This window comes from Miscanthus floridulus, chromosome 19, assembly GCF_019320115.1.
Source record: "Miscanthus floridulus cultivar M001 chromosome 19, ASM1932011v1, whole genome shotgun sequence".
Taxonomy (NCBI): Eukaryota; Viridiplantae; Streptophyta; class Magnoliopsida; order Poales; family Poaceae; genus Miscanthus; species Miscanthus floridulus.
In genome coordinates this window covers 110,683,756-110,704,915 of record NC_089598.1, presented here as the reverse complement: position 1 = coordinate 110,704,915, position 21,160 = coordinate 110,683,756, and the positions used below count along the sequence as shown (strand labels likewise).

At 45.1% G+C, this 21,160-nt stretch overlaps 1 protein-coding gene and 1 non-coding gene across 2 annotated transcripts; one reads left to right on the top strand and one right to left on the bottom strand.

The window, feature by feature from the left end:
• Window positions 1-2,268: 2,268 nt before the first annotated feature.
• On the bottom strand, window positions 2,269-3,576 carry LOC136526612 (exocyst complex component EXO70A1-like). Its single transcript, XM_066519224.1, has one exon. It carries the CDS (start codon window positions 3,574-3,576, stop codon window positions 2,269-2,271), a length of 1,308 nt encoding a protein of 435 aa, XP_066375321.1.
• A 15,433-nt stretch (window positions 3,577-19,009) lies between these two features.
• On the top strand, window positions 19,010-19,148 carry LOC136530136 (small nucleolar RNA Z247). The gene has a single exon (XR_010777631.1). It is a non-coding gene; the product is annotated as a small nucleolar RNA Z247 (small nucleolar RNA).
• Window positions 19,149-21,160: the final 2,012 nt, after the last annotated feature.

The window sequence follows — 21,160 nt, the reverse complement described above, 5'->3', positions numbered from 1 at the left end:
AACAATACGCGTCGGTGTTTAGTTGTCGCCCAGGCTCAAAGAACAAAACACGTCACTAATTACTAGTTCAGAGACATGTCTTAACTAGAAGCGTCACTGCTAACCAGATGTGTTATCTGAGACTCGTATGGAGAAAACACGTCACTCCTATCGGACCCGGACTTGAAAAAATATGAAGATTGGTTAAAGAACTCAAGCCTAGAACCTATCGCCTCCCTCTCGTCTCTTCCTGTCATCCCCTCCACCGGCCTTGCTCTGTTGTCGCCACCTCTCATCCTCATCCTCCTCCGCGACCACCGCCCCTTCTCTGTCGTGACCCATATCAGTGACGCGTTTTTGGCTAGACGCAACACTGTTGACCCATATCAGTGACGCACTTTTGGCTAGATGTGTCACTGATGACCCATATCACTGACGCATTTGGGCTAGACGTGACACTGATGTGTTCACATTAGTGACGAGTTTTTACACGTCACTGATTTATTCACATCAAAGAGGCAATATAAATGACGTGTTTTCTTCCGCGTCACTAATGTGCTTTTTTGACATAGTGGGTGGCGGTGGTGGCGCCGGCAGTGTAGGTGGTATCTGAAGTGTTGTCGCCACCAGTAGGAGGCAGCGAACCACCTCCGCCATCGGTGTCCTGCCCACCGCTGCCCCTCGATCCCATCCATCCACCGGCACCATGCGAGCTAGAGTGCTAGACATCTACTTGCAACCTGCCATTCAATTTGGGGATGGACGCACGCACGTGGCTGGAATCAACCGATCAATCTGGAGAGCGATGCAAATGAAATTTTAATTTTTTGCTTCAATTTAATAAAATAATGAATCAACCTCAAGAAGTCCACAAAGGTGTCCATGACGCGGTGTTGATCATTTTTTTGAAAAAAAATGATAAGGACTAATAAATATTTTAAAAAGGTTAAAACAGTATATAAAGATATGGGATCGTCCATCCGAAATAACAGACAAGTAGCAACCTAACAGATGAGGAGTTAATGTGCGCGACGACTCGAACAAATGCCCATTTGCATAGGTACAAAGAGATTTCTCTGCGCTTCTGAAGGAAACACGGGTGATGTCACCATGGAAGAAGACCACGGTAAAGACATCCAAAATCCTCCTGGTTGCACTTCAATATTATAATCGGCGCTTCCTTAACTTATAGTATTTGAAACCGAAAGAGGTAGCGTCACTGATTTGTTCACATTAGTGCTCTTGTATATTTTTGGCTCTACATATCCTTCGTGGTGCCACATCAACAATTTGGTTGGCATTCCGTGCTCAGCGTGCCGTGGTGTCGGAGAGCATGAGTGCATGACAGCAGCCAGCAGCACTCTGGTAATTACGCATTCCCCAATCTCTATTTTTTCATTCCAGGCCAGTTCCTCTGGTCTGTGCCTTCATTGATTGTGACTGCGTCCAAATTGTATATCAAGTTTACAATAGCACTTTTCACAAAAAAGAAAAAAAAAGATAAAAAAAAACAGTTTACAACAACCCACACACAGGTTATAGGGACACTCTGGCCCAGTCACCTTCACATTGGACCATCGGCCCGTTTACTTCTTATAGTCTGGTTCGTTCACCCATTCTTGGTTTTCCTCTTCTGTTGTCGTAATCGGTACAGGAGCGCTCACACATTGCGAGATCCTGTACATGTATACGAGGATGTCGGCTAACTTGGCACTCAAATTTAGCATGTTTCTTAAGATATAACCAACAACTATTCCCCTTTATGTCAGTGCAAAATTCACATACATCTCCTCTCCTGATGCGGATAATAGAGCAGAACAGAGTAAGGTTTAGGGGGAAACAAACAACTCATTTGCAAAATCAGAACCACCAAAGTTACTACTGCTGCTTATATACCGCAACGCTTTTAAAACTGCATGGATAATTTCATTCACTGCTGCTATTACAGAATGCAGATCAGCTTTCTGCCGTTCTAGTCTTCTCTCTCTCTCTCTCTCTCTCTCTCTCTCTCTCTCTCTCTCTCTCTCTGTATTGCAAAACTGCTGTTCCAGATACTTCATAGAAAATGTTCAACAATTACACAACAAAGAGAACTACTAACAAACTTGTGGTGCTTTAGCTATTTTCCCCCTATCCTTCGCACCGTGCTTCAGAGATCCAGTCCATGGAAACAACAACATTTTATTCCAAAACCCAAGCATAACAGTGAACTCAATGCAAATGGAAGCAGTATTGACAATACTATACTTAGGGCAACTTGCCTTGTATGGTGCGCAGTGCGCTAGTTCATCATCCTTCAAATAACTCTCCTAGCATCTTCTCTAGTTTCCTCGGAGTGAATCCTGGGGTGACGATGCTGTTATCCTCCAAGAATTGTGTAAACACTGGGATGACCTTGTCGATGACGGCTTTCCGCAGCCTTATCCTCATACCAGGGTCTGGGACCTTCCATAGTTTTTGGGCAGCGTAGGTCTTCTGAAATTTTGACTCAAACTTTGGTAGAGGAAACGAGTATCTAGTGAAGCAACGAGGTGTAGCAGCATCGTGCAAGCATTTCAACACCGGTTCCCATGATACAAGGAGATAACTATTTATGTAGTTATCGATTTTGCGGGTGAGCAACACCAGAGGAAAATCCAAACGCCAAATTATGGGAAACTCCTGCAGTAAGTAGTCGAAATTGTTAATCAAGAATAGGAACCTGAGGCTTTCCTCTGGGAACTTTGCGGAAGGCTTTCTCTCTAGTGAAGAGACCATCTCCATGATGAGGTTGAAGACATAGCTCGCGTTTTCATTCTCAGGCTCATCATACTCACCGCGGAGAACTGCGTCATGTAAAATGCGATTCACTGACTTGCAATTGGCCCACAGCACCTCGGTGTAGCTTACTATGGAGTCTGAGACCTTGTGAATGTCACTTGAACCGCCATCGTCTGTCCAGCTCCAGGCCATGGTATTATTCCTCATCTCAACAACTGTATCCCATATGGCCTCATCCAACTTGGTCAGATCTGCTGACAAGAGTTCTCTCATCTTGTCGTCAGAACATTCTTCTTGTACATAGCAGGACAATAATGACAGGACATGTTGCGAGGCCGTGGAAAAAGCGTCATGCATGTCTATCAGTACCTGGAGCTTCTGAGCCACTGCCCCCGGCCTATGGGAGGTTTTTGCCGCAGCAATGTCAACGAAAGGCAGCATCTTGAGCACAGTTGCTTGGACAAGTTGTGCAAATTCAGAAGCAGATGGTTGCTTGCTCGTTCCTTCATCCTGGTCCTGCCTCTGGCTCTGGCTGTACCATTCATCAAGGCTTGTAAAGATGGATTCACCAATCTTACGTAGAGCCATGATCCAGCTCTGGACAAGAAATTGGAAGCCGTGCGAGGCAACGACGCTCCCTGAAGATTCATGTGTTCCGGGGGCGAGGTGGACAACCCAGCCGACGTTTAGCTCCGAGAGCCACCTCTCCAAGGCACTGCGGTTGTCGCCACGGAATTCCACGACCAGGCCCTTGATATGCTCGAGCTTGTTCGCCATGTCTTCCTCCAGCTCCTCCTCCGTGATTTCTTTTACGACCGGCGCCGTGGGCGGAGCCATACATGCATGGAAATCACGAAGCCGCGGTTCTCCGGCCGAACTGGACGTGGCGGTGGTGGTGCTGGCGGTCTAGGTGGTACCTGAAGTGGTGCTGTCGCCACCGGTAGGAAGCAGCGAGCGGCCTCCGCCGTCAGCGTCGTCCCCGCCGCCGCCGGTCGTAAATTTTTCTGAACATATTTTTATTTAAACGATTTTTTTGAATCCCGAAATTCAGTTTGCCAACCAACCAATTTCATAAAGTGATTCCGATTCATCAGAAACGTTTCTTCACAGAATCTGGATCCGAAAAATTTCTGCGAGAATCTAAAGCCCTACCAAACGCACCCTAAATTTGACTTTTCAAAACTTTTGCCATCAATACCTAGAACTGTATGTAGATTGGACTTCGGACACATATAGATGAGTTTATATCCGTGATAGGATCATAGGAGAAGGTATTCCTCAGAGCTCATTGTAGCAGCGGTCTACATCAAGACGCGCCAACCGTTATAATTTAATAGCAAACATATCCAATAGAACCTTCCGCTTGTTGCGTGGTTACCTAGGCAACTTACATCTTAGAGACAACTTACATCTTAGAGACTTATTTTCAGCGATCAAGCCATGTATCTCAATTTGTCTTCTGGAAACTGAATTATGTATTATGCCAACTCTAACTCGTATGCGTACGTCACATGTTTCAATTCGTCTAAGAACCGAACTCCACATTAACTCGTATGGGATAAGAGATTTAGAGATTTACTCATAATAACTAGTAAAAATGCCCATGCGTTGTAACGAGACTCAATACATATATGAATTGAACTCCGTATCATTGCTACATGCTAGTTGTTAGCAGGAGCCATACGCCTGGGTCAAGTACGAGATACGAAAAACACGACCCAATACATATTGGAATCAGACAACTGTCAGGCATCTCCCTTCTGCTCGTTTCATCTCTGTTGTGGCGGTTGGAGCTATGCGCATCGGCACCTCGCATCCTCCTTCTCCTTCCCCGAAGCTGCAGCCCCATCCTCCCTCTTCTCCTAATCATGTGAGACGCGTAAGCCTGCAAGAACTACTCGTGCCTCGCGGCCGCCCGGGGCAGCGGCTGCGGCGACAACAGCGGCGGATCATGCTTCGACCTGTGGTGCGGGCGGGGGAAGACCGGCAAATGGGCACGTGACGACGGCGCGCTGTCCTACTCCATCGACGCCATGATCGGGGTGCGGCCCAACGGCACGGTGCGGTGCGCATCGGCCTGGACCTCGGCGGTGGCTCTCCCTTCGGCACGTTCCTGGTGCGGATGCTGGAGCACGTGGGGGCCACCGTGCTCACCGCGGCCGTCAACTCCGGCGCGCCCTTTGGCAGCTTCATCCACGGCCGTCGTTACTGCCCGAGGAGGAACACAGGTACTTGAGGTCCGATCGAGCTCTCGCTCTCGCGCACTGCGTTCTCGCCTGCACGCACGATGCCATGCTTTGCCGGCAACCGTGCTGTCTGCTACTCGGCTTCCATTGCAGAAGAGAACGATCGACCAGCGCATGCAGGAAGCAGAGTAGCAGATTACCAGGCGACCGGCGCAACCTATCCTCCGTCTCCATGATACCCAAACAATTTTTTTTACGGAGGTAAGATTATGCCCCGTTTGGCATAGATCATCTTCACTACTAAAGCTATTTTTTCTAGAAAACTGTTTCATGAGCAACTTTCTAGGTGAAGCTAAACTGTTTTATAAAAATTGTTTGACAAAACAGCTTCATCAACAACTTTATGTATGGATGAGAGAGAAATGAGGAGAAAAGCTAGGATAAACTACTTTTTCAGCTTTTATCGCAACTCATGTTTTTCTGAGAGGAGGAGAAAAACAGTTTTACCCATGAAGTTGTTTCATAAATGAGTGTTTGGCAAAAAAAAAAAACAGCTCATAATAGCTCATGAATCTGTTGTGAGCTGTGCCAAATAGACCTTATACAGTTGAATTATAATAGTGTACAAGATATTACATCTGAAAGCCAATTACCGGCGAATAACATTACAGAGCTGCCAAACAAGGGCTAGTGGACAGGCGGAGACGGAAAAAAGAAATAAAGTAAAAACAATCCGTCAAAGCACACGGACTGACGCTTTCTAAGAAAAAAAACGAACGCAGGTCTTAACGAACAGGTTGGACAAAAATAATAGTGGCAGAAATTGTCATGCTGTAAATAAATAAATAATAAGTATAGATCATGTCATGCTTTCTAATTCATTTTAAGGTCAGACTCTGCGCTATGCCTAAACACTCTGCTCTAAGACGTCTGCAACAAGGTAGCGTAATCGCTAGGCTGACATGGCAGGGATCACAAATAAAGAAAGATATTGCCTGCCTCACAGGATACACAGACATGAGCCACGCATATAAAGATGAAGGGGAAAGTTAAATCTGTTCTTAAGGGCATTGTGCCCCTACACACTATGTCTTTGGATTCACGTTAAGATGTGTGCACTAGTGTAATCACTAACTGACATGGCAGGGATCAGAAATAAAGAAAGAAAAATATTGCCTGCCACGCATGATACACAGACATGGGCGACACATACAGAGATGAAGCTCTTTACCCAGAAATGTGCGAGTCTAGCGACAAACTCTTGACCAACGATGAGTTTTTGGGATGTCCTCTCTGTTGCATGTTGGAAAATATGGCACGTCAGCTAGCTCGAAGCCTGTTGCTAGGGACGCACTAACTTGTACAGACGCAGAAGAGAGTGGAGGACCATAGAAACGCTTGGTTCTCCATACCGTGTTTGGTGACGCTACTCTAACTATCCAGTTACGGGAGAGATTAAGCTCGTCGAATCCCCCATCGAATAGTTGTGATGAGTGATTAAGAACGAAGAAACCTTATCTTCCTTAATAATTAGGGATCGATAACTCTAGATGAATCTGATTTGAAGAAAAAGAAACTTCATTTGGACCGGCTGTTTGTTTGTAGTATGGTTGCACAAACACCTCCAGCAGCCGTTCATCTACGATGTTTCTTTGGTACATCGAAACAGAGTATAACATAGCAGAACAGAGTGACACTTTTTCAGAATAATCTTATTGCCTAATTATTGCAGTAATCACATGCAAAAGTGCATGCCTTAGTTTGACTCATTTGACAAATCTCATTACTATCTTATTGCAGTGATCGACATATACATAAGCACATGCAGCAGTAATCACCTTTTTGAGTCAAGTCCTCCCCCCACCCCACCCCCGCGGCAAAAAAAGAAAGAAAGAAAAACAAAACGTACAGAACACCCATGCATGGATACATAAACAATTGCGGAAAGTTCATATCTTTCTTTGGCTCTTTGACTACTTATTTACCCTTCGAATAGCTCTTGCAACATGTCCATGAGATCACGGGGAGTGATCCTTGAGGGGCTGATATCATTGTACTCCAAGTATTTTGTAAAGCTTGAAACGACTTTCTCAATAAGGAAAAAGTCTACATCACCCCCTCGCCTTTCATACCTGGTCTACATCACCCCCAAACTATAAAACCGTCTGTTTTACCCCCTGAACTTTCCAAAACCGTCTATTTTACCCCTTGGGCGGTTTTCAGCGGTGGTTTTGCTACAGTAACAGCGGGTCTGCTACAGTAACATCGGTTTGATACAGTGCCGGTGATTTTGAATTTCCTTTTTTTTATTTATTTTCGGTGAATTTTTGAAAAATCATAGTAAATCATAGAAAAATCATAAAATGAAAAATCTAATTTTGTTGGACTCCACATGAGTAGATCTACACAGTGAATATATAATACGGTATGCTTTAGTACAAATTTTTTTTTGTAGCTTTAGATTAATTGGAAAATCCAATTTTGTCTGTAATTAATTGGAATAATTCATAGCTGCAGCTTCTATGGTCCAATTGTGGTGAAATTTTTATGGTACGCTAATTATTGTATGCTTGAACTATAGTAAAAATTTCATACTCATTGGACTATGTATAACTTAGTTATAGATAAATTCTAATTAATTACAGACAAAATCGGGGGCGCCCAACCCTAATATGGTTGGTGGGCCCCTGTCGCACAACACTATAAAGATAGGTGGGGTTCACGGCTCTAACTATGAGGTTGACCCGAGCCGTCGTAACCACCGATAGAGAAACCTAATCCGATCTAAAGTGAGTGCTGCCAGCGACGGGAAGCCCCACCGACTCCGCCGTCGCCTCTACATCGTCTCCACCACGCTGGACTCCACCGCGTCGAGCTCCCTCGACACCAGCGTCCATGAGGCTGCGGCGCAACTGCGCCAAGGCGAATTACAGGAACCCTAAGTAAGATGCTTACCCCGATCTACGGTATTAGAGGCACTGTTGTTTTAACAATGGTACCAGAGCCAGGTTGCCAGTGTAGATCTAGTATGGGGTAAAGCATTGAAAAGAAATCAAGGAAAGAACAAGGGTTCGATCCGTTTTGGATTGACACCCTAACCCTAACCGGTTAAAAGAAAATAGAAAAGAGACCGGGAGGGTGGCGGGCGTCACTAACTGCCGATCACCACTACCACCGAGCCGGGGGAAAGGTGCCGCACTGCCGTCTTTGCCGACGCGCGGCAAGAAAAGAACATCGGTGTTCGGATCTGAGAAGAGAATAGAAAGGGGTCTCGGCACTCTGAGTCAAACCCTAACCCTAACCCCAAACCCAAATCGGTTCAACTCCAAAAAGAAAAGAAAGAAGATCCAAAAGAGAAGAAAGGGAAGAGGGGAAGGGGCTTATCTTGAAGATCTTGAACCAAAACCGAGAGAAAAACCGAATCGGGTTCAACCGAACCCTAACCGTAACTTGCGACGAGGAAGGGGAAGAGAGCGATTCGGTACAAATAGAAAAGAAAAGAAATCAAATGAAAAATATGAACCGAATCGATCGAAACAAATCAGGTTAATCCTAACCCTAATGATTCCCTTACCCTAACCCTAACTAGGTGAAGGAAAGAACAAAAGAAGAGGGATTTGGCCTAGAAGAGAATCAAAGCCGAACCCTAAAACCCGTAAAGACTCCACGGGGATGATACACAGTGAAACCCTAACCCAAGATTGTAACCCTAGAACGAATCTCCATCCCAATCGGACTCAACTGAGAAGAAGAAGCAAATCCGAAGGGGAAAAAGGGGAACGGGAGGCCTACCTCGCCGCTGCGCAGCGTGACTGCCTCGCCGCTGCGCGGGGAAAAGAAGGCCGAGCCGGGGGCGCTGATCGTCGGGCTCTAGCCAAAGGGGTGCCACAGCCAGGCCGCTCGTCGGCGGCGTGCTCACCCGCTAGGGAGCACGCTCGTCGGCGAGGGGGCCGGCGATGGCGCTGAGTCGTCTGCTCGCTCACGCTCGCTCTCCCTCGGGCTCCGCGCGACTGAGAGAGAGAAGGGGAGGAGTAGAATGGGAGTTAGGGTTTCGGCCGACGCGGCCGGCCGGGCCTTTTTTGTTCGGGCGAGATGGCCAGGCGACCGTTGGATGCGATCCGACGACTCAGATTGATCGGGCCGACTCGCGGCCCAGGTGGGCGAGCGCGCCGTGCGGCTTTGCCGGCCCAGGCCCAGGTTGTGGCCTGGGTGCGGGCAGTGCGCGCGCAGAGAAGTGGGCCGGGCCGTTTTGCTGGCTGGGCCGAAGGAGCAGTGCTGAAATGAATCAGTTTTCCTTTTTTCTTTTTCCAGTAAATGTTTATTTCCTAAAAATTGATTAAAGGCTTAAAGAAAATAGAAAAGAGATTTGTCCTGTGGGCAAAAATTCAGTAAATTGAATTATTTTTCCGCTGCGAATTTGAAGATGTTATTTTCATTATTAAATTTGAACCAACGGGAGAATTTAATTTTGAAAATGGATATGTTTTTAATTGATTATAATATTGTTATTATTCTGACCAACGTTGATTAATGGCAATATTATGATGTTATTCATGATGAGATTTTGACATGGCTGCTAAAGAAATTGTTAATTCTCCAGTTATTTTGAACCAACGTGATATTTAATTGGAGAAAAAGAGATTTTGACATGATTATGATGTTGTTATTTCCTGACCAATGTTGTTAATAACAATATCGTAATTTTAATGATTTATGCATTAATTCTATTTCTGCCCAACGGTGATGTAGAATTAGTATATAAGAACAATTGTATGTTTTAATTTTGACCAACGTTGAAATTAAGGCATACAATTATTGTTATTTTTATGTTAAGATAAAGTTTGACCTGGCCTTCATCTTGGCTGAGGTAGACTAGGTAGTCACCTCACCGTGTCCCACTGATCCTGTGGCACCGGTGAGAGAGACAAACGAGACTGATGCCACTTGGGCAACTAAAGAGAGAGATTTTGAATCCGAAAAGATGTCCTATGACCTTGAGCATAGGAAGTGGGTCACTGCCAATAAAAAATATTTGGCTGTGATAAAGAACATGATTGAGCCTGCAATTGTGGGCTTAATCCCGGAGTGTGACACGGTCACCGAGTACCTCGATAGAATAAAAAGTCAGTTCACTGGCTCTTCAAAGACATGCTATACAACTGATAAAGCAGCTGGTGACAGAGAGTTACTCTGGAAATGGTGTCATAAGAGAGCACATGCTATTTGTTATCACTACGTGATGATGTGAATGTTGTATGCGATGATAGAAATGTTGCGTGCGACAATGAGAATGTATCCTCGTTTGTGGATGTAAACAGAAAACGAAAGAGAGCTCACGATGCGTCGTTGAAATTATGGCACTGTCGTTCAGGCCATATTTCGAGGGGGAGAATAGAAAGACTAGTTAAGAATAATGTTCTTCCTCCATTAGTGCTCTCAGATTTAGAACAATGCAGAGAATGCATAAAAGGAAAGTATGTAAAGAAAATTAAGAAAGATGTCAAACAAAGCGTAGGAATTTTATAGATTATTCACACAGACATCTATGGTCCGTTTCCTATAAAGAGTGTGGATGGTTATGATTCCTTCATAACATTCACAGATGATTACTCCCGTTATGGTTATATTTATCCAATCAAAGAAAGAACAGAAGTATTGGATAAATTTAAGATATTTAAGGCAGAAGTTGAAAACCAACACAATTTAAAGATTAACATAGTCAGGTCTGACCTTGGGGGGAGTACTACGGTCGGCATACCCCATATGGCCAAGTTCCTGGACCTTTTGCAAGGTTCTTACAGGAGAATGGCATAGTAGCCTGGTATTCTACGCCGGGCGAACCTCAGCAGAAGAGAGTAGCTGAAAGACGCAATCGTACCCTAATGGACATGGTGCGCAGTATGATAAGTTACTCCACCTTACCGTTGAGCCTGTGGATGGAGGCGTTAAAAACCGCCATTCATATTCTCAATAGAGTACCAAGTAAGTCGGTGCCCAAAACACCGTATGAGTTATGAATAGGAAGAGTACCCTCACTAAACCACTTACGTGTGGGGGGGAGTCCTGCTGAGGCTAAAGTATTTAATCCAAACATTGGGAAGCTAGATCCCAAAACAGTAAGTTGTCATTTCATTGGCTACCTAGAAAAGTCAAAAGGTTTTCGTTTCTATTGTACAGACAGACATACAAAGTTTGTGGAAACGAGACACGCTGTCTTCCTAGAGGATGAAATGATGAGGGGGAGCATGGTAGCTCGAGAAATTGACCTTGAAGAGAAGCGGGTGTATGCGCTCACTCCGATGATTCATGAGCCATTTTTCTCACTACCTGCTGTGGCTGCACCGACAGTGCAAGATACTGTGGTGCCAGCACCTGTTGTTATTTCGCCTGTGGCAACAATGAATAACAATGAGGAACCTGTTCTTCAAGATCTTGTAGAACCTATTGCCACACATGAGGGGGAGCAACAACAGCCTCAAACAGAAGATGTGCCAAATGTGGAGGTCCCTAGAAGGTCTCAAAGAGTTAGAAAATCAGTTATTCCTGCTGACTATGAAGTATACAACACTGAGAAATTTCAAATGGACGATGATCCCACCTCATTTGAAGAAGCCATGAGAATTGATCATTCATCAAAGTGGCTTGAGGCCATGGAAGATGAAATGAAATCTATGAATGCCAATAAAGTTTGGGACTTAGAAATAATTCCCAAAAGAGCCAAACCAGTAGGCTGTAAATGGGTCTACAAATCAAAACTTGACTCTCAAGGGAATATAGAGAGATAGGAAGCGCGACTTGTGGAAAAAGGCTTTACGCAAAGAGAAGGCATTGATTACAATGAGACCTTTTCTCCAGTCTCATGTAAGGATTCCTTTAGAATCATAATGGCATTAGTGGCATATTACGATTTAGAATTACATCAGATGGATGTAAAGACGACATTTCTCAACGGGGACTTGGAGGAAAATGTTTACATGGCACAACCAAAAGGTTTTGTCATTGAAGGAAAAGAACGAATGGGATGCCGCCTAAAGAAATCCATTTATGGATTAAAACAAGCTTTAAGACAGTGATACTTGAAGTTTGATCAAACAATAAGGAATTTTGGGTTTAAAGAGAATTTAGAGGACAATTGTGTCTATGCAAAGTTTAAGAATGGGAAGTTTATCTTCCTTGTCCTGTATGTGGATGATATCTTACTTGCTAGTAGTGATGTCAGTCTACTACTGGAGACAAAGAAGTTTTGTCCTCAAAATTTGATATGAAAGATCTTGGTGAAGCCTCGTTCGTTCTAGGGATCGAGATTCACCGAGATAGAAGCAAAGGGGTATTAGGACAGTCACAAAAGACATACATAGAAAGAATCTTAAAGAAATTCAGTATGCATAAATATAGTCCCTCACCTGCTCCTATAGTCAAGGGCGACAGATATGGGGATTTTTAATGCCCCAGGAACCAGTATGAGATCAATCAAATTGAAAATGGTTCCATATGCTTCAGTTGTCGGAAGCTTGCAATATGCTCAAGTATATACATGCCCTGAGTTGGCATTTGTTACCGGGTTACTTGGCAGATTCTAGAGCAATCCTGGAACAGAACATTGGAAATTAGTAAAGAAAGTCTTGCGTTATTTGCAAGGAACGAAAAGCCTCGTGATGACGTATAGAAGATCTGATTCACTCCATATAGTGGGATATTCAGATTCTGATTATGCGGGAGATGATAGAAAATCCACGTCTAGATATGTATTCACTCTCACAGGGGGAGCTATTTCATGAAAAAGCTCAAAGCAAACCGTCACTACATCGTCCACAATGTATGCCGAGTTTGTAGCGTGTTATGAGGCAACGGGGTAGGTGAACTAGCTAAAGAAGTTCATACCCGGTTTAAAGGTGGTTGATGACATCTATACACCACTTAAGTTATACTACGATAATAATCCGGCAGTACAGTATGCTCACAACAATAAGTCAAGTGGTGCTGTCAAACACATTGACATAAAGTATTATGTTGTGAAAGATAAAGTTTGGGATCATGTCAAAAGTCTTGAGCATATAAGTACCGAAAAGATGCTCGCGGATCCGCTTACAAAAGACTTACCACCCAACGTGTTCAGAGAATATGTAGCTAGCATGGGTTTAAGGGAAAGCCTAAATGTTTGGGACAAAAGAAGGCCCAAAGTTAAGTATCTATTTTAGAACAGAGTGGTGTGTTGTAGCTGTTAAATCTATCGGCAATTGACTGTGACGATGAAACATGCTCTATGCACTAATCTGTAATGGAATGAACAAAAGTAAATGATATGAAATTAAAAGATGGTAGTGAGATCAAGGGGGAGAATGTTACTTGATCTCCACCAATAGGCCCAACGGCCTATTGGGCCCTTGGATATGCGCCCTGATCGGGGGCGTCCAACCCTAATATGGTTGGTGGGCCCCTGTCTCACAGCACTATAAAGATAGGTGGGGTTCACAGCTCTAACTACGAGGTTGACCTGAGCCGCCGTAACCACCGATAGAGAAACCTAATTCGATCTAAAGTGAATGCTGCCAGCAACGGGAAGCCCCACTGACTCCGCCGTCGCCTCTGCATCGTCTCCACCACGCTGGACTCCACCGCGCCGAGCTCCCTCAACACCAGCGTCCACGAGGCTACGGCGCAACTGTGCCAAGGTGAATTATAGGAACCCTAAGTAAGATGCTTACCCCGATCTACGGTATTAGAGGCACTGTTGTTTTAACTGGGTGCTCTAGATCGCCTCGTCCAGCTCGCCTTATTTCGATAACAAGAGGCTGGGCATCTCATCTGTGATCCACTTGGCTTCCGCAGATGATGTGGAGCAGTAGGACAACCGGATGTCCTACGACGCTCTGGACACTACGTCGCGTACACCTAGCAGTGGCTGGAGCTTCTCAGCTGCTGTTGGTGACGGTGCTCCATCAGCAACGACAATGATCTCACTATCACCGTCCTCGGTGCTGCTGCAGAAATACGGAGCAACTATGGCGTCAACAAAAGGGCTCATCTTCAAGATGAATGCTCTGGTAAATCGTGCCAGCTGGACATGGGCAGGTCCTCTGTCAGGAACACTGAACATGGCGGCGAGATAAGCGTTGTGGATAGATTCCGCGATGTCAGTAAGAGCCCGGATACAGCTCCCTGCGAATTGCAGCAAGCTGGTAGCATCGCCGACGGCGACATGGTGAGGCTGACGGCCGTCATCTCCGGGAGCCAAAGCTCCAGCACACTGGCGTCTCCATTGGCCACACAGGGCTTCTTCTCTCTATCTTCGCAGACCCACCAGCTCTGGTCAAGAATCGGGTCGAAACCATCAGTGGGTAGCGGGGTAAGGCACCCAGGTGTATTGGTGCTGGGGGTCGAGAGGGTGGTAGTGGTACCTGGGGTGGTGGCGGTGCTGCTGCCGCTGTCGGGACCAGATCGCGGCTCCCGCCGCCAGTTTGGCTTCCAGGCGGGGATGAGCACGACCGGCGGGTGTGGCTAACTAGGGGCTGAACCCTAGCTCAGCACCTAGGCTAGCCTAGGCCAGCATAGGCGTTTCAATACATTTTCTAAGCGGCGCACAACACACACACACACACACATATATATATATATATATATATATATATATATATATAATAGCAGAAATGCTAAGTAAATTAGTTAAATAGAAGCATAGAGTAGCTGAATACAGTATATAAAAGAGAGGGCAGCAGACATACCTTAGTGGCTTACTGGCTTAGGCTCAATAATCAATAGACAGCTTGTTTCTAGTTTCTACAGCAAGGATTGACTGTTTGTAAACACTCAATAGACAGTAAGCAATTTATCCAAAAATAGAAAATAGCAAGTTGATACTTATCTGAATGATTTCAGCCATCTCCCATCCATGAACAGGCCATATCAGCAACTAGTAATTACAAATTTTAAAGCACAAATAAGTGGACAGGACAGCGGTACAATTGCACAACACAATTCATAAATAAAGGTCTTGTTCAGAGAGCACACAGTTCTCACAAAAGAAGAAAAACACAGTCACATAGCAGCAGTTCATAGGTTTAAGACATACATGAATGCATCATAAAAGATAAACCATGACATGATAAAAATGCCCCACTACCGTATCATCTTTCTTCTTCAATAGGTTTCTGTTCTCGATGTCCTACATTCAAGAGTTCAGAGCATACATTTAGGTTTTAGAGTTCAGTGAGCAAACATTCAGATTTCAGTGACCTATACATCAGACATTCAGTCAATCGAAATCGATAATACATTCAGTCAATCAATAATACATTTAGACAATCACAAAATATATTCATGCAATCACAAAAGACAGATTCAGTATCCATCCATTCATTCATTATTCACAGAAGAGAATATATTCAGTATCCATACATTCATTCAGTATTCACTTGAATCACTTGAGTCATTCAGTATGCAGGGGAGAGGAGCCAGGGGAGGGGAGCTTCGAGTAGGGGAGACGAGCAGGGGGACTGACCTTGGGGGCTGGGGCGGGAGGGGTGCGCTGGCGGGGGCGACCTTCTAGGCGGGGACGAGCACGATCGGCGCCGACGGGGGGGGGGGGGGGGGGGGGGGGGGTCATCCGGTGGGAGGGGAGCGCCCGGTGAGAGGAGCGTGTTCGGCGGGGAGGGGAGCGCCCAGCGGGGAGGAGCAAATGGCAGGCGGGAAGTGCGTCCTCTCCCTCTTATCCTTCCCGCCAGTTTTCGTGCGGCCGAAGCCAGCTGCGCGCGCGTGCTGGGCCGCGGCGTCCGCCTCTGCGCAGGAAGTCTTCACGCGCTCGCCCGCTGCAGCAATTTTTCGTGCGCTCACCCTCTGCGTCCGCCTCCGCGCCGCCTAGCACCCAGATGTTCGCCTACCCTCATAGGCCAGGCGGGCACCCTTCGACTAGCGACTAGTCGTGCCTAGGCGTTGCCTTTTTGAACTTTGCTTCCAAGAGACATCGCTGAAAACGCCGCCGAGCGCGTGGGATGCTGAGGCACCCTAGGCTTCCATGCCCTCCGATCCCACTCTGCCGACAATCTCGAATTGGGGAATTGGCTTCGCCTGAAAAGTGTCACTGACTTGACTTGGGTCGTCGTGCTGATCAACAAGATACCCCCCACTTCACACATGTACTTCCAAGTTCCAAACGAGTTGTTGAGCCCATGTGAACGCGGGAATTTCTTTTCTTTTTGTTTTTCTGTGAATAAGCGGATTCTTGGGATATTGGTGTACACTTCTTTTGAAATTAATGCGTTCCAAAGGGTCCTAAATGTTGTCCCTATTTTAAAAAGGGGCAAGCTACACACTTAGAGTCTGTTTGTTACCAGTAGTTAGCATCTTAAATTAGTACTAGATACATGCCCTTGGGATGCACCGGGGCTATGTCTGAGGATTTTGTATCGGACGAGCACACATAGATCCGGTCTTCGTATGGGAACCGGGTAGGACGCGGTGAGCCGGTGAGACATCTGACTTCTACCGCCGTGGGACATCAAACTTCGTAGGGACATCGGACTTCGTACGTGTCTGGCGGACCAGGTGCAATACAGGTAGACGGAACTTGGTATCACCAAGTAGATGGTGACTTTACGGTCTTTTTAGGTGTAAAGATTAGGGCCGGTTTAGAAGAGCTCTAAATCTACAAAAGCGACTTCAGAGCATCAGATCAACCATGGAGCAGCTTCACCGTGGATCTAGACTCTGAGGAACCTTTTTGAGAGAGTTCCACCATGAATCTAGATTCATAGGCAATTATAAAAAATTATATAGGGACCAAAATGAAAAAAAGATTCACATTTTTGGATGAGCCTTGTTAGTGTAAAGGAAACCTTCTTGAGTTTGGGTACTTTTAGATTAAAGGACAGTAACTAAACCAGGTTCTAAGAAGCTACCTAGTAAGGAAGCCAACCGCTGAAAACTCAATGCCCAACACCTTATAACCTAGTTTGCAGGAAACAAGCAAATGTTGTCGATGTATTAAGCTCGATCCCTCTTAATGTTGAGTAGAAGGGTATTAGTGGGAAACAAACTACTGGAATGGATCATCTAGTAGCAAGGGTGTGGCTAATATTAGTCTACCGCAGGGTAATGATGTTTTTGTATGGACATACATGAAAATGGGTTTTCATAGTGAGCTCAATATATAGCTACCTGGTTAGTAATAATGGTATAAAAGTATCACAAATAGTTTGGTGGCTTATAAGATTCCTTTGAAGATTAAAAATCCTTCTCTGCTTCTTTAAAAGATGGATTATTCTCAATAAGGATAATTTAGCAAAAAGGAATTGAAATGGAGAATCTTGCTATTTTTGTAGCAAACATGAAACCATTCAACATCTTTTCTGAGTCTTTCACACAGTTTTTATGAAGCGTAATACATATGGTGCTAGGAATTAACCTAACACGAAATGCCTTGAAATTATTTAATGCTTAGTATAGTATTCTTGGAGAGACAAGCGTTCCTATCTCTTTTATTGACAGGTGCAACAGTCTTTTATGGTAAATAAAATAGATTTTGGTAAATACTGATCCAAATCTCTTTTGCAGGTTCTATTAGGGGGACTCATTGGCTTCGGTTATTGGGCCCAATTGTAACACGACGAGTATCGATAAATGCTTGTGGTGGGGGTTTGTCGAAGTTTCGGAGACCGTGGAAATGAGGCTCTTTGCCTATGGATGGCCTTTGTAAAACTTGCATTGTTTAAAACTTCTTTGTTCGACTTGTGATGTTAAGTAGTAATAAGTTGGTCTAATTCCTCTTTGATGGTGATGGAGCCGGATACTCTATCCATTATATCTAAAAAAAGACAGACAGATGTTTTCTTTACTACATTCTGTACATGGAAGGGAGCCATTCCTGAGGAAAGGAAGTTGCCATTAATTTGTTCCTAACACTAAAATGCAACACATTGATATAGGAATAGATTCCTTTGTAATTGTTTTGGAATTTCTCCGGTCCAAACAAGCCTTAGAGAATCGAAGAAAAAAAAACACTTAGAGGACAGGGATAGGGAGGAGGCCAGAAGAATATCTGCATGCAGATTTGAGATCGGCTTGCGTCGTTCACTCTGGGTATGCCCGTACGTGGCGTGTGCGGCCATGCTCTTTACCGTGTGGACAACGTCGTACGTGAAGGATTTGTTGAGTTTTTGGCCACTTGGAGCATGACCGTGTGCACAACTTACGTACGCGGCGGGGACGACGGACAAAAGAAAGCTAAAGACGACCAATACTTAGCACAATTACCGCCAAGTCAGGTTTTTTCGGTGTGAACACGTCCATGTACTAAAGTCTGTTAGGAAATGTAATGTGACAAACCTTGTAAACGTGTAACACAAATGTGCCACGGCAATGACCTGGTGGTGTGCACGATAAACATGTATTCGGTTGAGATTAGATAGAGGTTGTTACGCCTAGTTGTTGAGATCATTATCTTCTCTAACCGAATACCTTGTAAGCCAAGTATGTAACACACACACACACACACACATATATATATATATATATATATATTAACACGGAGACATGATGAGCCAAGATAGGCAGTCACGGTTGCCATATTCTTTACATGGTAATCAGAGCCACTCTTCCACAAATCATCTAGCTATGGCATCATCTTCCTCCGCCAGCCATTCCAATCACTCGCCATTCGGCCCTTCCATCTCCGAGAAGCTCACCCGCGATGGAAGGCGCAGATCATGCCGGGCATTAGGGCAGCGCAATTTGAAGGTTACCTCGATGGAACCAAGGTCGCCTCGGTCAAAACCCTAGAGCTGGTGAAGGATGACAAAACTAAAGTCACTACCAGCAACCCGGAGTACGAGAAGTGGCTCAAGGAGGATCAGCAGTTGCTGGCACATCTCAACAACTCTCTCTCACGGGAGGTTCTCGCGCAGGTGGCAACCAAGACCACCTCGGCATCAGTCTGGGCAGCGCTCGGGGACATGTTCTCGGCGTAGTCACAGGCACGCGTGACCAATCTGCGCATGCAGTTAGCAAACTGCAAGAAAGGCGGCCAGACCGCCGCTGCCTACTACGCAAAGGTCAAGGGCCTTGGTGATGAACTCGCCGCTGCTGGAAGGCCAGTCCCAAATGAGGAACTGGTGACCTTCATCCTAGCCGGGCTGGATTTTGATTACAATCCACTGGTGTCCTCCGTTCTGGGGCGCACAGAACCCATATCTTTGAGCGATCTCTATGCTCAGCTCATTGCCTACGACATGCGTCTCCAGATGCTGCAGGACAACCACAATGTCGGCCAGAACTCCTCCATCAACGCTGCTTCACGTGGACGTGGAGGTCCTCGCGGCCGTGGCCGTGGTGGCTTCGGTTAGAGAAGATAATGATCTCAACCACTAGGCCTAACAACCTCTATCTAATCTCAACCAAATACATGTTTACCGTGCACACCACCAGGTCATTGCCGTGGCACATTTGTGTTACACGTTTACAAGGTTTGTCACATTACATTTCCTAACACCCCCACTCAATCTATACTTGTCTTTTCTACAAGATTTAGATTGTTCTTAAATTCCTCAAATTTCCGGTGTGGCAAAGCTTTGGTGAAACCATCTGCAACCTGATCTTCAGTTGATACAAGCCTCACTTCTAATTGCCTTCTTGCAACTCTTTCTCGCACAAAATGAAAATCAATCTCTATATGCTTAGCTCTGGCATGAAACACTGGATTCGCAGATAGGTATGTCGCTCCTAAGTTATCACACCAGAGCCGAGGCTTGACCTTTAATCTGACACCCAACTCACCAAGCAATTGCTCTACCCACATCATCTCAGCTGTAGTATTTGCCATAGCTTTATACTCAGCTTCAGTGCTCGACCTATAAACTGTAGCCTGCTTTCTAGCACTCCATGAGATCACATTTGATCCTAGGAAGATTACAAAGCCGCCAGTGGACCTTCGATCATCTCTGGAACCTGCCTAGTCTGCATCAGAGAATCCATTAACAATCAATGGTGAGCGCTTGCAGATCAACAACCCTGTGTTCTCTGAGAACTTCAGATACCTAATGATTCTCTTGACTGCTGTCCAATGAACTGTAGTTGGTGTATGCAAATATTGGCAAACTTTATTAACAGCAAATGCTAAGTCTGGCCGAGTAAGAGTAATATACTGCAACGCGCCAGCCACACTTCTATACTTAGTACTGTCTTTAGGTCCAAGAGGGTCACCGTCATGTCATGACATCTTCTCTATTAAGGGCATAGGAATAGTAACAGGCTTACAGTTTGCCATACCGACCCTTGACAGAATATCTCTAGCATACTTCTTTTGAGTCAGGAGTAGATCACCATTTGATTTCTTTTCAACTTCAATTCCTAGGAAGTAATGCAAGTCTCTAAGATCCTTGAGCGCAAAATCTGCTTTGAGAGCCTGCAACAGCACCTTTATAGCATCTTGGGATGAGCTAGTAACAATTATATCATCAACATAGATCAACATATATATTTCCACACTTCCCTTTCTATAAATGAAAAGTGAAGTGTTAGATTTTGAAGAAACAAAACCAAGACTAATAAGTTTGGAGCTCAACCTTGAGTACCAGGCTCTTGGAGCTTGCTTCAGACCATAGATAGCCTTCTTGAGTTTACAAACAAAGGAAGGGTATCTTGGGTTTTCAAACCCTGGTGGTTGTTTCATATAAACCTCCTCTTCCAGAACACCATGGAGAAACGCGTTCTGAACATCTAGCTATCTCAGGCACCATCCTCTTGTTACTGGTAGAGACAATACCAATCTCACAGTGGCAATCTTCACTACAGGACTAAATGTGTCCTCATAATCTATGCCGTATCTTTGCTTAAAACCCTTTGCTACTAATCTCGCTTTGTACCAATCAATCTGCCCATCTGCTCTTCTTTTTATTTTAAATACCCATTTACAGTCAATAAGATTCATGCCTCGAGACGGTGGAACCAAAGTCCATGTACCATTCCTTTGCAATGCATCATACTCATCTTGCATAGCATTTTTCCATTTAACCGATTTCATTGCTTCTTCTACCGAATTAGGCTCGCCAGCTGTACACATGTTAGCATATCTAACTGTGCCGTCTGTGTATACCTTAGGCTTGATGATGCCGCTCTAAAGACGTGTGTGTGGCCGCGAGACCGGAGGATCAGAGGCCGCGGTCTCATCTGTTGACATCGGCTTGCTAGATGTATCCACACCGGATCCAGAGGACGCCGCAGAAGATCCCGTTGTCACCGCGCGT